General features: G+C 49.4%; 1 protein-coding gene across 1 annotated transcript in view; it reads right to left on the reverse strand.

The window, feature by feature from the left end:
* Positions 1 to 2,773: 2,773 nt before the first annotated feature.
* The window catches only part of SYNDIG1 (synapse differentiation inducing 1), a 47,428-nt gene continuing 34,163 nt past the window's right edge, over positions 2,774 to 16,038 (reverse strand). Inside the window, exons 3-4 of the mRNA XM_015406728.1 lie at positions 10,985 to 11,122; positions 2,774 to 3,820 (exon numbers count right to left, since the gene is read on the reverse strand). Coding sequence (XP_015262214.1) covers positions 3,662 to 3,820; positions 10,985 to 11,122 — 297 coding nt within the window. The 3' untranslated portion in view covers positions 2,774 to 3,661. The remainder of the gene's footprint in view (positions 3,821 to 10,984; positions 11,123 to 16,038) is intronic.

A 16,038-nucleotide genomic window follows, 5' to 3' on the forward strand; every position in this document is an offset into this window, starting at 1 on the left:
CTCCCTCTAAGCTGTGGCGTCTTGTGAGCGAGAATTCTACTTGGTGAGCGACTGGCATTAAAGTTGTGAGCGAGCGATTTGGCTGCTGCATAACTTAATTTGCTCTGGAGCCATCCGTCCTGAGCTAAGACAAAAAGAAGTGTGAGCTGGAGGCTAAAAGACTGTGAGCTAGCTCGCACTAACTCATCTTAGAGGGAACACTGCCTGTGAGGTAGGTGGGGCTGAAAGGGCTCTCTCTCGAGGACTGCCCTTGAGAGAACAGCTGTGAAAGAACTTTAAGACTGACCCAAGGTCACCCCAGCAGCTGCATGTGGGAGAGTGGGGAAATCAAGCCTGGTTCTCCTAGATTAGAGTCTGTGCTCCTAACCACTACACCAAACTGGTCCTCCAATACACTACTCTGTATGGGTGTGGGAGCTGGACAATGAAGAAGGCTGACAGGAAGAAAGAAGGTCCCTTTGAAATGTGGTGTTGGAGAGTTGTGTGGATACCGCGAGCCACCAAAAGCCTGACCCCTCCCTACAAGCTAAAATGTCTAAATTGAGGCTATTGGTCACATGACGAGAAGACAAGAGTCACTGGAGAAGACAGTAAAGCCAGGAAAAGAGGAAGGCCCAACATGAGATGGACTGGCTCCGTCAAGGGAGCCACAAAGGCCCTCAGTTCGCAAGACCTGAGCAAGGGTGTTATTGAGAGGATGTTTTGGAGGAGCTGCGGTGGCTCAAGTGGTTAAGATGCTGAACTGCAGGCTGTGGAAGGTCAGTAGTTCAGCAGTTCGAGACCCGGGTGTGCCGCGTGACGGAGTGAGCTCCCATCTCTAGTTCCAGCTCCTGCCAACCTAGCAGTTGGAAAGCAAGAAATTGCAAGTAGATAAATAGGTACCACTTTGGTGGGAAGGTAACAGCGTTCCGTGCGCCTTGGTGTTTAGTCATGCCGGCCACATGACCACGGAAACGTCTTCGGACAGCTCTGGCTCTTCGGCTTTGAAACGGCGATGAGCACCGCAACCCTAGAGTCGGATTAGACTGGCTTTCGAGCAAGGGAACCTTTACCTTTGGAGGACATGAATCCATAGGGATCACCATATTTTGGAAGCGATGGCACTTAACACACAAATACACACTATGGACACCATGTGGCTTTGGCTCAGTCACCGCTTCAGCACATTTGCAAATGGTCGTGACCGTAATTTGGAAGCGATGGCACTTAACACACACACACTATGGACACCACGTGGCTTTGGCTCAGTCACTGCTTCAGCACATTTGCAAATGGTCGTGACCGTTGTCTGTCCATGGAGGGAATGAAGACTCGTGACGGCTGTCCTTAGGATCCTGGCAAGATGGCTGTCCTGTCAGACAGGTCCTCTCTAGCAGAAGCTGAGCAGGGTGCTCTGTTCCGCCAGCAGCAGCACGCCAACCCAGTTACGAAGCTGAGACGATTATGGGGGTCTGAAGGCAGGAACCCAGCCCTCTCCATGGCATTTGGCTCACTCTGCCTACTGGAAGTTTATGAAAGAGGAGCTACATGCACCAGCAGCTGTTAAGTATAGTATTTTAGTAAACTGTATGCACCTGAAGAAAAGATTGTTGTTGTTCAGTCGCAAAGTCGAGTCCGACTCTTCGCGACCCCATGGACCAGATCATGCCAGGCCTTCCGGTCTTCCGCCGTCCTCTGAAGTTTGCTCAACTTCATGTTCATTGCATCTATGACACTGTCTAACCATCTCATCCTTTGCCGTCCCGGTCTTCTTCGACCTTCAATCTTTCCCAGCATCAAGGTCTTCTCCAGTGAGTGCTCCCTTCTCATTGGGTGGCCAAAGTATTTGAGCTTCAGTTTCATTATCTGGCCTTCCAGGGAACAGTCAGGGTTGATTTCTTTTAGGATCGACTGATTTGATCTCCTTGCAGTCAAGGGACTCTCAAGAGTCTTCTCCAGAAAAGATAGTTTCAGCTCAAAATGCTCTTTTTTTTGGGGGGGGGGGATCCAAAATAAACGAAAAATTCCAAAATAAACGAAAAACCCCTAAATTCCATGATAAGAAGACCCTTAGATAAAAGACATGTGTGCATTTGCTTGTTGTGATGCTAAGTTGCACGGTGTGATGTCAACCAATGGATCCTTACTTCAGAAGATCAACAAAAACATCCAAAGAACACAAACCCCTGCTTGCGTGGAGGGCGAGGTATAAATTGAATTAAATAAACAAATAATAAAAACACAGATCACTATTTTAAGTTGATTTTTAATATCAGTGACAACCTTTACAATACGCCCGTTGCCTGCAAAAGATTTTGTTGTTGTCGTCGTTGGAGGGGGGAGGGGGGGGAGACACTGCCGGGAATGGGAAATGTGCGGCAGCATTACTCAGCGGGAAGTCTATCAACAAACCGTGAGCTCTTAGGGCGCCCCGATGCCGGCACGCCCCCCCCACACATGCCCCCCACGTTTTTCGCCAGGAGCCCTCTTTCTGAGGCCAGGCCTTAGGGTGGGCTTCCGTGCCTTACCGTGAGATCCGTGGATGGCTGCCTCCTGCTTCGCCTCCGAGTCGGAATCCACAGTGAGAGAAACATGGCCAGAAAAGCCACATGCTTTACGAGCAAGTTGTTTTCAAAGTATAATCAGGTCCGCAGCCAGGGAAGCCGACTCTGGGATGGGAAATCCCTGGAGATCTGGGGGGTGGAGCCTGAGGAGGGGGCGGAGTCTGGGGAAAGGAGGGGCCTCAGCAGAATCTAATGCCACAGGAGCTGCCATTCCCCCCCCCCAAGGGGAACTGGCCTTTATAATCTGGAGATCATTTTATAATTCCAGGAGAACTCCGGGCCCCGGGGAGAAGTTGGCCACACGAGCCACGGCATTTTGGCACCTGAGGTGGGCTATCCAAACTCACACTTCCCCATTCACTGACACAGGGTCGCAGTCTTCCGGGAAGGTCTCTTGAGTCAGCAGCACTGAAACTGTCCAGGAGTAAAGCATGATGTGAAAAAGTTCCCAGTGGATTGTCCTCCATGAGCCCACCATTCACAACGTCAGAATCTGCCTCTTTAGGTAGCCTCCTCACTTGGCGTCACGGGTGGGTCTCCTCCGGTACGATGAAACAGAAGCACAGATGTGTGTGTGTGTGTGTATATATATATATATATGTTTCAAAAGGCCCCATGCTACTCCTGTTTTACATTTACATTTTGGTGGTGCCTGCGAATTTGAGCCCTGGGTGTGCTCTGAGCTGGCTGTGTTGTCATTCCACGATCCCAAAAGCATGGAAGGAGCTGGCCCTCTTATGCAGCAAACAGCGACCCCTCCCAGTATCGATCTTGCCCGTTCTGATGTCCCTCATCTTTTGACAGATGAGTCCCATGTTCAAGGGAATACGGCCGGCGGAGTACAGACGCAGCGCCGCTCAGACTTCAAGCGTGCTGAAAACAGACGCTTGTTCTGAAGACAGCACTGAATGGCTAGAAAGAACCTGGATTTCTTGGCTTCGTACAACAGCGGGATTGCCCCGTTCAAATTCGACAGGAAGCGCTGGAAAAGGTGCACGGCTTTCTCCTCCGGGATCCAGACGTTATGACGTTGCATCAGCCCTTTTCACCGCCAAAAACAGTGAAACGTCATGCCCCTCCCCCCTGTGGCTTTCTGGTGCTGTCCATTTCCTCGACGTTCATAAGTGATTGTTTTTAGACAGGTAAGCTATGAGGGCTACGGCAACCCCGACGTAGATGCCGGTCCCAATCGTGATGGACAGGACGGCCAAGAAGAGAGCCCGCCGTGAACTGGAGCTGGCTTGGTGGAAGTCTCCTTTAGCAATGGCTTTGTTTGTCTGCAAGGAGAAAGGGAAAAGGGAACACGCTCTTTAGTGAAACTGGATATGGTAAGAGTGCTCTTGAACTCTGGGGAATTTCACATTACCTAGTTTCTCCCGGTTTCAAGCCAGGAGTCTTCCGTTATGAGTTGAACCGGTACAGGGCTGCCGTTTCACACACGGCTTGCCCCTACCGGAAAGGAACCAGATAAGAAGCGGTTTGGCGTTTCACACACGCACCGCTTTGTTTTCCCGCCGTTTTCTTCCCGCGCGGGTGAGTGATTTTTTTTTTTTAAGGTTCGGCTTATATCGATATATTGATATATCGCTATACCAGAACCTCAAATGGTCGCAATAATGATCCCATTGGAATGCGACTCCTTAAAGGTTCCGGTATAGCGATATATCGATATATCGCTATAAGCCGAACGTTCAAAAAAACAAAAAAAAGCCCGCACGGGCGAAAAAAGGCGGGAAACAAGCGTATCGGAACCGGGAGAGGGAACGGGAGACTCCTCGGAAGCGGTTGACAGGTAAATCGCTTCCCTCTTGGTTCCTAACCGGAAGAGAGGCTTCTGTGTCTGAAAGTGCACTTAGATCCCGGTAGGGAACCGATTCCTAACCGGGTTCTATCTGAAATGACAGACCAGAACCCGGTTGAGAATCGGTTCCCTACCGGGACATAGCGCCTGTCTGAAATTCCCCTCTGTTATTAAAGAGAAAAAGAGATAAAAATGATATAGAGCTGCCAGGGTGGGAACTTTCAAAAACTTGATTGCGTCAAAGCCACCCATCTCTATACAGGAGGACACGGAACAGTGTCATTACAGAAGAAGCAGACCACCCCTGAATTAACATGAACTCATGCTTTGCCACCTGGTATCCATTTCTTGGGTATGCAGATGGATCGTGTTCGGCTGCAGCCCCACTTGACAAGTATCAACCAATGTTGATGCTGATTTTTAAAAATAATTAATACTGCGTTGTGGTACTTCTTGAAAATGAATAAAATTCAAGAAAAAAAATACTTGTTGGAAATTGTAACACTACGGTCGGGGAGTCAACATCTCCTGGAAATTCCAGGCCCCAGGGATATTAAATTTGCTGTTACTAGAGCCAGGGCATTTTCGGTGGTGGCTCCTACCTGGTGGAAGGAGCTCCCGGAGGAGATCCGGGCCCTGCGGGACCTTTCTCAGTTCCGCAGGGCCTGTAAGATGGAGCTCTTCCGCCAGGCTTTTGAGTAGGAGCCGCCGCCACTTCAATTCCACCACCGATATGTATGCAGCATCGCACCACTACCACTAATACGTGGTTCCATCTGGGTGCGAGGTGACCCTGGAAGGAGAGGGTGCTGACAAGTTGTGGGACCAATACCATTTGAGGAAGTTCTACCCCATCTTGCACTGACAAGTCACTGAGGGAAAATAGAAAGACTGTCTTCAGCTTGCCTCACAGTGAGGCATTTGGTTAGAACTTTCATTTGGTCCCCCACCCCCGGAAAATATCCCTAGGCTTTGGTCACACACACTAAATAATCCACTTTCAATCCACGTTCCAACTGGATCTTGCCAGTTTACACAGTAAAAATCCAGCTGGAAAGTGCGCTGGAAGTGGATTGAAAGTGGATTATTTAGCATGTGTGTGAGTCCAGGGCTATTTTTGGGCAGGAACGCACAGGAACGGAGTTCCGGCTGGCTCCCAAGTTGGCCACGCCCAGCAGGAACTCATTACCATAATAGGCCACACCCAACAGCAGAAACGCATTAGGATTGGCTACATTAGGGGTGTGTGGCCCAACATGCAAAGGAGTTCCTGCTACAAAAAAAGGCCCTGGGTTTTGACCACAAACAAGGTAAACAGAATAACAAGCAAAAGGTGGACGTGGCTGGATAACCACACTTCTGGTAACATGGGGGTTTGGCCTAATGTGCTAATGAAATGTGCTGTCAGGGGTGTGGCCCAATAGGCTAATGAGTTCCTGCTGGGCTTTATCTACAAAAAGAGCCCTGTGTGTGACCGCAGCCCTAGAGATTCCCCCACATTGGGATGATGGACAGAGAGGAAGCTCATAGAGGGCTTTTCCTGTGCATCAGACTGACTCCTGATTTTCTTGACAGTTGACCCACAAGCGCTGGAATGGGTATGAGCACAGCTCGTCCACATGTTTGCCCTCCCTCCGCATTCACACAGTTTGTGGAATCAATTTATGTTCTTTTGCACATCACTTAAATAGTCAGGGTTTCCAAGGGAGAGTGCTGTGGTCAACGGTGACCTCCCCTTTATCTCTTGTGCATGCTTGTACCAATATAGCAATATCATGGCTGCATTTAATTAAAGATGACACTAAAGTATCAATGTATCAATGTACAATTGTAATGATAGTTTAAGCAGGTTCTCTGAATTTCAGTTAGTCTCTAGCCCTTCCCCTTGCCAAGATATAACAAAAAAAGGCATATCTTCACAAAGGAAGGGTATACTTACTTACTTTAAAAAAAAGAAAAGAAAGGAAGCTGGGAATTCAGAGAACATGACTGACCTGTCATTACAACAGTATATTAATACATCGATATTTTAAGGTAAAGGTTTCCCTTGCTCGAAAGCTCTAGGGGGCGGTGCTCATCTCCGTTTCCAAGCCGAAGAGCCAGCGCTGTCTGAAGACATTTCCATGGTCATGTGGCCAGCATGACTAAATGCCGAAATGCGCGGAATACCGAAGCGGTACCTATTAATCTACTTACAATTTCTTGCTTTTGAATTGCTATGTTGTCAGGAGCTGGGGCCAGAGACAGGAGCTCACTCCGTCACGTGAAACTAGGGTCTTGAACTACTGAACTACAGGCCTTCCGGTCTGCAGTTCAGCGTCTTAACCTCTGAGGCACCGCCACCTCTTGCTTAATGGACTTGGCCTTTATTTCTTGCACCTGTCAGGATCTCACCCATCTGGCCGCCCTGGCTGTCGCTCTCTCTGGCGAACCCAAACTCTGGGGTACAACTGTACAGTTACATTGCCAAGTTCAGTTGCTCTAAGACTCCAGAAAAGGTGAGAAGGATACTCTGGCCTCCGTCAATGGCCAGTGGAATAATGGCTGCAGGATAGTTTCCTTGGGTTAAGCTGACCAAGTATATTATAAAAGTACAAAATTTATTAGGGTGTACACATATTAAAATATATTTGGGTTAATTTTTTTCCCCAAGTATCAAACTAATAAAAGCATATCAAATATTAATACACATGATGGGTCAACACTTTCCAACTGAAGACCAAACGCGTTTTGGCCTCAAAGGGCCTTCCTTAGTGGTCACTATTACAACATAGTATAGACACATATTCAAACATATGTATACAAGATCTTTAGTACACTTATATAAAGACCAGAATCCTTACCTTGATGGAGTGACACACATTCAGACTTTTGAAATCTCAGTTACCAGAATAATTGGAATGAATATGGCTATACCTATGGCCCATCATTAATACCAGCAACACAATTACAAACATATAAGGATACAACATCTGGCAGTTCGAAAGCAAGAAATGGCAAGTAGATAAATAGGTACCACTTCAGTGGGAAGGGAACAGCGTTCCGTGCGCCTTGGCGTTTAGTCATGCCGGCCACATGACCCCGGAAACGTCTTCGGACAGCGCTGGCTCTTCGGCTTGAAAACGGAGATGAGCACCGCAACCCTAGAGTCGGATTCGACTGGCTTTCGAGCAAGGGAACCTTTACCTTTACTAAAGAGATGTGACTTTATGGGCAGCACCTGACAGATTGCAACCTGACGAAGCTGAGGGAAACAAGCACCAACCGGGGTCCGTGGTTGCGGGAGGGCAGGAAGGGATGAGCCAGTGCTTGGCTCTCGTGGCCCTTTCTTACACGCCCGGGATAGTGATGAGTCACGAGTAGGGCACCGTGAGAATACTGAGTGTTGTGAAGGCACAACCCACTCTGAAAATGATTTTTTGAGTCGAATATGCCGAGACTGTTTTTCAGTGATATCCTTCAAGCTATTGGTTCCAACTTGACAAAGCCATATTGGTGAAACGTGGAGCATACTGAGGAAGCCGGCAATCCCATAGTTCTTCTTTTGGAACCGTTCAAGTGCTCCTCTTTTGGAACTGTTGGAGCCGATATCTTCTGGAAGCTTACTTTCCCCCTTTACACTCTGAAGCACACACTGCTCATCAGGAGGGACCGAGCCCTTCGAAGGGGTTTGGACTTTGTGAGCCGTAGAGAGGACTTTTGTTATATCATTTATGCCCTGATTATGAATTGTTATTGTATGAATAATTTTGCTTAGGATTTGGAAATTGTATAAATGCTTTATTTATTTGTCTATACAGGAATTATTTATCATTGTTTCTTCTTAATTATTGATTTTTGAAATTGGCATTGACGCCACGCCCAGTGGATTCTGCGAATTTAGGCAGGTCGTGAGCGGGAGGGGAGGAAGGGGTGAGCCAGTGGTCGGTCCTCGTGGCCCTTTCTTACACGCCCAGGGTAATGCCGATCACCACTTTGGGGTTAGGAAGGAATTTTCCTCCAGGCCTGCCTGTCCCAGGGATCCTGGAGGTTTTTCGCCTTCCTCTGGGCATAGAGCAGGGGTCAGTGGAGGAGTGGGGGGGGGGTAGTTGTGAATTTCCTGTGTTGTGCAGGGGGTTGGCCCTTGAGGTCCCTTCAGCTGTTTCTATACCCAACTAATTTTTTTTAAATTTACTTTTAAATCCACAGCTGGATTTTATTTATTTTTATTTATTGTTTTTAAAGTAGGAAAAATTCCGACTAAAAAAATACCACCACCCCCCCGGTGGCAGGTGGCCCTCCCGTCCTAAGTGCTCCCGTTCCATCTGCATTTGCCTGGCGATGGGGAGGCCGGCAGCCGCCCTCTCCTGACTACCTCCCGGTACAGAGTCCTTTTCTCCCATCAACCCTCCCTGGCTGTATCGAAAAGCGCCACTGCAATTACTACGAGTGCTAACACTTCCCTTGCTAAAAAAAAAAAATTCCCTCGCCAGCCTGCGGTTGGCATCGAGATGACGGATGAGCCAATTTAGCACTGTCTTCAGGCCGAAACGTTTCCTGTAGTGGCCCGAGAGCTTTCAATAAGTAAAGGCAAGGCAGGCAAGGCACGCCGGCAGAATTTTAAGCCGGGGCCTGTCCATCACAAGCCGCACACGGGGCAAGTCTGCGTGTTCGACAGCAGGCGGCATGAAAGATAACGTCGCGCGCTCCCTTGCTAAGGTCTGAGACCCCTCCGCTTGATCATCCTTAAATGTCTTCAGGATTCTCGTGAATTTTCCGGAGGAAGCCTCCTCCACTCGGTGGACTTTTCTTGCCAGGGAGGCGCCTGTCACAGGAGAACCGGCAAGGACAGCAGACCTGACGGTCTTTCAGAGCCATCGGTGACACTGACGGGACTGTCCGTGCTTGATGCTTCCTTGGATGAGGGGCATATTTTGAAGCGGGCACCTTGCCATGAAAGAAAGCTCATTTTAAACTGCTCGGCACTGTGATTATAAAATCGACACTGGAAAAAAACGTCCATTTGAGTGCTTTCCTCTCCTTTACTTTTTCTGCAGGGTCTGAGGTGGGCTTGAGACAGCAGCTGTGGGGAAGCCTACCTAAGGGACCGCCTTGCCCCACATGCTCCCCCAAGGGCACTACGGTCGGGGAACCAACATCTACTGGATGTTCCAGGTCCCCGGTCTATCAGACTTACCATGACCAGGAATAGGGCGTTCTCGGTGGCGGCTCCTATCTGGTGGAACGAGCTCCCAGAGGAGATCAGGGCTCTGCGGGACCTAGCACAGTTCCGCAGGGCCTGCAAGACGGAGCTCTTCTGCCAGGCTTTTGAATAGGAGCCGCCACCACTAGTGCACCACTAACACACTTGTTTACCATCTACGCCCCATATATGGACATCAGGATGGGGGCATGTACCATCAACGCCCCACAATCGTTTAGGGGGCGGCCATCTTGTTTTTAGAAATTGTAATTTGGAAATTGGAAATTAGCTGAGAGGAGCGCCAAAATTGTTTTAATGGTGATGTATCTTTAATATTTTGTACTGTTTTACTGTTTTATTCGACGATACGCCCTGTTAGCCGCCCTGAGCCCCCGGGGAGGGCGGGATAGAAATGTGAATAATAAATAATAAATAAAAATAAAGAACAGCCCCACGAGGCTTGGAATGATGCTGTGGGGGGAAGAAGGGCTCCTGCCTCCCCCCCCCCAACTGTTTTCCTATGAAGACATTGTGCTGGAGGAGTCATTTCCCTGTTTTTGTGCCTCGGCGTTTAGTCATGCCGGCCACATGACCATGGAAACGTCTTCGGACAGCGCTGGTTCTTTGGCTTGGAAACGGAGATGAGCACCGCCCCCTAGAGTCGGATAGGACTAGCTTTTGAGCAAGGGAAGCCTCTACCTTTACCTTTAATAGAGTTACACTGCAAAAAAGGGTTCCACAAACTTGCCTGGATAAGTGATTAGGGACTGTGGTCTGTACTGCTGCGTATAGCCTACTGTAGGCAGGATCCTATTTACATCATTTCCGTACCTCTTAATGTGCCGTGTGAGTACTTAGGCTACGCTTCGTTTCCTTCTGGTGGTTCCCGGCTTCTGAAATCCGAAAGCACTGGTTAGGGAGTGCCCGGTTTGCCAACCGCACTGGCTCACCCTTGCGTGATCCACCCTGTGTCCCTTTGAGAACGGTGGAGTATAAAAAGGTAAAGGTTCCCTTGCTCGAAAGCCAGTCCAGTCCGACTCTAGGGTTGCGGTGCTCATCTCCGTTTCCAAGCTGAAGAGCCAGCGCTGTCCGAAGATGTTTCCGTGGTCATGTGGCCGGCATGACTAGACGCCAAGGCGCACGGAACGCTGTTACCTTCCCACCAAAGTGGTCCCTATTTATCTACTTGCAATTTCTTGCTTTCGAACTGCTAGGTTGGCAGGAGCTGGAACTAGAGACGGGAGCTCACTCCGTCATGCGGCACACCTGGGTCTCGAACTGCTGAACTACTGACCTTTCACAGCCTGCAGTTCAGCGTCTTAACCACTTGAGCCACCGCAGCTCCTTATAAATATAGTATAAATAAATGTAAACAAAATAAGATTAAAAAATAAAAAACGGAATGCTGCGTTTCTGCACGCCTTGCGAAATGCGATCTCAAAATCCCCCCCCCAGTACCTCGTGTGACAAATAGAAGGCAGCGATGCCCAATGGCCAGAAGCAGCACAGCATGGAGAAGACACTGAGGCCAAGGTGGTCCCTGGGGGGCATCATGAGGAAGTGGTCTTCGCTGTCGGTGTCGCTCGAGTAATCGCTCTGGAATAGCAAGAGGGAGGGCGCACAGAGGAGGGTGCGGGTTAGCCAGGCGCTGACAACCAAGGTTCCCTCTAAGCTGTGGAGTCCTGCGAGCAAAAATTCAGCTTTGTGAGCTGCTGGCATTCAAGTTGTGTGCGAGCGATTGGGCTGCTGCATGAATTAGTTTGCCCTGGAGCCGTCCCTTCCTGAGCTAAGACAAAAATGTGTGAGCCGGAGGCTAAAAAACTGTGAGCTAGCTCACACTAACTCGGCTTAGAGGGAACACTGCTGACAAACCCCCCGTGGCTGGCCACGCGCTGAAGCTGTCAGAGCCTGGGATGCACTTTCCACTTTTCTGTAAAGCTGCACGAAATGCCCCACAACGAGAGTTAAACAACCGAGGCCCTGGACAATCGTTAAGAAGAAGAAGAAGGAGAGAAGAGATTGGATTTATACCCCGCCCTTCACTACCCAAGGGAGTCTCAGAGCAGCTTAAGAACATAAGAACATAAGAGACATCTCAGTCTCAGGACCCTCCCTCCCCTTGCCGTATTCTCGTTGTGACGTGGGATTTCCATAAATCAGCATTTTTAAATTATTCAAGACTAGTTGATTAATAAGCAATAAAAAGCCCAAAGGCATGCTAATTTATTCATGATCATTTGAAACGGCAGGAAGTATCCGACACTACGGTTTTGGAATGAACATAAATAGTTTAGCCTGAAAATGTGAAGCAGAGATTCACCTATTGATTCCAGGGCTTGTGCTGGCACGTGCATGAGAATTTCGGTTTCTTGGAGGTTTGGTAATGCTTTGAGTTTCGGGCTTCCCCTCCCCTTTGATCCACATCCTTGCCTAACTGGTGAGCCTCTTTAAATGTTTATGGGTTAGAACCCATGGATCAGTTCTGCTCAAGGAGTCACTTCCCTCTGGCAGATGCTATTATGTCAGGGGAAGTCTCCTTTCACTGGAGGAAGGCACCTCCACTAGTACAGGGGTTTCAAACTCATTTGTTACGAGGGCCGGATCTGACACAAATGTCATTTTGTTGGGCCAGGTCATGGGTACCATTTAATCTAATGCAGTATACTGGAGATATCTCTCCTTATATATAAAAGAGTTTTCATGTCCCTCTTGCCTCAAAGTTCCACAGCCTTTGGGTCCCTCAACTGCCAGTCAGAAAGGGGTCCCTGGCCACTGGCTGCATTGCCTTCGTCCCACCCACAGAAGCGCTGCCCAGCCTCTCGGCCAGTGTGCTGAGAGCCGATGGATGGGCAGGACATTCCAGTGGGCGGAAGGTCCAGAGGCCGAGGGTGTGGAGGGGGGGCTGTGAAAAGATGGGGGAGGACAGTAAAAGTATGTCTTCATTACAGATTGATACCAGTTGTATGCCACTTTGACATGGCTTCCCTAACCCAAACCCAAGTACTTTAAAATAGCTAAGGATTCTTTTAGAGATTTCTACATAACCCCCCAAGCAACAGGCTGGAGGAAACCAGCTTTTCCACGAGTGAAAAAAGGAGGGGGCCCCTCTGACCCCCGAGGAAAGGCTGCGGATCGTGGGTTTTGTGGGGACAAATGCCATGTGGGAGGGGGGCTGCAGTAGAGAGGGGGAAATGGGTGAGACTGAGTGGAAAGGCCAGCTGGATCCAAGCCTACCATTCCTAGAGTGCCCCTTGGCAAAACCATGACTTACTTAAAGAAAGCCTTGCAGAGTAGATATGCCCTGACAAAGACAGAGGAAGAAAACCCCAAAGAGATAGGAAAGAGAGAAACTGAAAGCATGCTACAGGTTGACAAAGTGAGTCCCTAGTTTGGAACAAATTTAGAGTCCAGTCAGGCACCTTGAAGACCAACAAAGGTTTATCCATGGTACGAGCTTTTGTGTGCAAGACACATTTTTGCAAATACACTGGAATGGTAGATGAGGTTCTAAACGTATAGGCAGGGATTTATCATCAAATTGACATGTAACATGATGATTTTTTAAGTTATGCAATAATAAAACCTTTGTTGGTCTTCAAGACTGGACTCTAAATTTGTTCTACTGTTTCAAACCAACACGGCTGACCACCTGGATCAATCCCTAGTTTGGAAACGCCATGAACTGGATAGCCCAGGCTAACCCAATCTCGCCAGAATCTGGAAGCTAAGCAGGGTCAGCACCAGCTAGTATTTCGATGGGAGACCTCCAGGGGTCATTTCCTTCAGGAGCGCACAGGAGCGGAGCTCCGGCAGTAAAGAGCCCAGGGGGTGGGCACATGCAACAAGCCCCGCCCCCTGCTCCCAGCAGCCCTCAGTTAGAGCAAGAAGCAGCCAGGTAAGTTGCAGAGCCCACCCCCCAGTCCAAAACAGTCCTGTGGCACCTTTAAGACCAAGTTTTATTCAGGTACAAGCTCTCCCTCATCTGCGAGGACAGATCTGCACGTCCCCCCCTCCCCAATAGCTAGCAATCCAAAACAGTCCAGTGGAGCCTGAGTGGTGGGTGTTGCCTTCTGACACACTTCCGGTGATGTCAGGGGGTGTGGCGCATGCAAATAAGTTATGCTATTTAGTTATGCTAATGAGCTCCTGCACCTCTTTTTCTACTAAATGACCCCTGGCTGTGTGTCCTCCCACGCCTCTCGGTCATGTCTGAAGCCTTTCTTTGGTCCCAGTCCACTGAACAGAATGGGAGGATAAAAGCACATGCATTTGCCCACACAAGGCAGAAAACGGCTTCAGTGGCGTTGTGTTCATTTGGATCACAAAGCAGTGTGAAGGAGCCGGTCATCGCCTCCTTCCCATTGGCCCCATCTAAGCCACATGCAGGGAGCAGCTGCCCTTAAACAAACACTGGAAAGCGGAGTCCAGAACTCCAGCTGTCTTGCCTTGTTGAGACATCCAAACACAGCCCCCGCCCAACCCAAACAGCTGCTGTCCAGATCGGACCCGTTTCTTGCCTCCCCACTGCCATGACAAACATTTGTACTAAAAAGCCTTTGGAAAGTCACAGCGTCGGTCTGACAGTCAACGTGCACACAGCTCCAAAGATAAGGTGCCCTCCCTTAGGTAAAGGTAAAGGTTCCCTTGCTCGAAAGCCAGTCGAGTCCGACTCTAGGGTTGCAGTGCTCATCTCCGTTTCAAAGCCGAAGAGCCAGCGCTGTCCGAAGACGTTTCCGTGGTCATGTGGCCGGCATGACTAAACAACAAGGCGCACAGAACGCTGTTCCCTTCCCACTGAAGTGGTACCTATTTACCTACTTGCAATGTCTTGCTTTCAAGCTGCTAGGTTGGCAGGAGCTGGAACGAGAGACGGGAGCTCACTCCGTCATGCGGCACACCCGGGTCTCGAACTGCTGAACTACTGACCCTCCACAGCCTGCAGTTCAGCGTCTTAACCACTTCAGCCACCGCAGGCACCCTCCCTTAGTGCGTTTAAATTCCTATTTCCCAGGAGAAGACCAAACTCTCCAAAATCCTCAGGGTCCCAGACTGCAGAGGCTGCTGCTATCGCCAGAAAAACAAAGACTCTACTCACGAGGAGCAATTGAAGATTATCCCCGGGACATTAGGAATAAGCACACCAAGGAAAAGGGTTGCCAGCTCCAGGTTGGGAAATAGCTGGGGATTGTGGGGGTGGAGCTTGAGGAGGGGCCCAGGGCTTGGGGAGGGGAGGGATGTCAGTGTGGCCTAATGCCACAGAATCCTCCTTCCAAAGCAGCCATTTTCTCCAGGCGGACTGGCCGTTGCTGCCTGGAGATTAGTTGTGGAAAAGAGCGAGAGTCCAGCGGCACCTCAAAGACTTAACATTTTGCGAGGAAGCTCCTCCCCAGCCACAAATTATTTGTTAAGTCTTTAAGGCGCTCCTGGACTCTCGCTCTTTTCTGCTGCTGCAGACAGACTAACACGGCTGCCCATCTTGATCTCCAGGTTGTAAACCAGAGTTCCCTCTAAGCTGAGTTAGTGTGAGCTAGGTTGCAGTTTTTTTAGCCTCCGGCTCACACATTTTTGTCTTGGCTCAGGAAGGGAGGGCTCCAGAGCAAACTGATTTATGCAGTGACCAAATGGCTCGCTCACCACTCTAATGCCAGCAGCTCACAGAGTAGAATTTTTGCTCACAGGACTCCACAGCTTAGAGGGAGCATTGGTTGTAATCCCAGGAGATCTCCAGCCGCCACCTGCAGGCTGGCAACCCTAACCGAGGAGCTGTCGGGTGGGTAGCCGTGTCGGACTGAAGTCCAGGGGCACCTTAAAGACCCACGAAGTTCTATTCTGGGGGTAAGTTTCCGTGTGCACGCATACCCAGAACAAAACTCTGTTGGTCTTCGGGGTGCCCCTGGACTCCCACTTTGTCCAAGGAGCTTTGGACGCTGGCGTGAAGCAAAAGGTCAAGAGGGGAAATCCAAATCAGGGGGATGCTACTCTGTGTTGCCAGAGGCGCTGCCTTTTACTCTTGGGTAGCCCCAATGGCCTGGATGAATCACAAGCAGGAATTAAGATCGCTGGGGAAAAGATCAACAACCTCAGATATGCAGACGATACTGCTCTGATGGCAGAAAGTGAAGAGGACCTTAAGAGCCTCTTGCTCAGGGTAAAAGAGGAGAGCGCAAAAGTGGGCTTGAAGCTCAACATAAAAAAAAAACTAAGATCATGGCATCCGGCCCCATCACTCCTTGGCAAATAGAAGGGGAAGTCGTGGAAGTAGTGACAGACTTCACAATCCTGGGAGCCCAGATCACCACAGACTGTGACAGCAGCCATGAAATTAAAAGATGCCTGCTCCTTGGGAGGAAAGCGATGGCGAACCTAAACGGCATGATAAAAAGTAGAGACATCACCCTGCCCACAAAAGTCCGCGTGGTCAAAGCAATGGTATTCCCAGTAGTCATGTATGGCTGCGAGAGTCAGACTATAAGGAAGGCCGAGCGCCGAAGAATAGATTCTTTTGAACTATG

The sequence above is a fragment of the Gekko japonicus genome, unplaced genomic scaffold (assembly GCF_001447785.1).
Source record: "Gekko japonicus isolate JY-2015 unplaced genomic scaffold, Gekko_japonicus_V1.1 scaffold1949, whole genome shotgun sequence".
Classification (NCBI taxonomy): domain Eukaryota; kingdom Metazoa; phylum Chordata; class Lepidosauria; order Squamata; family Gekkonidae; genus Gekko; species Gekko japonicus.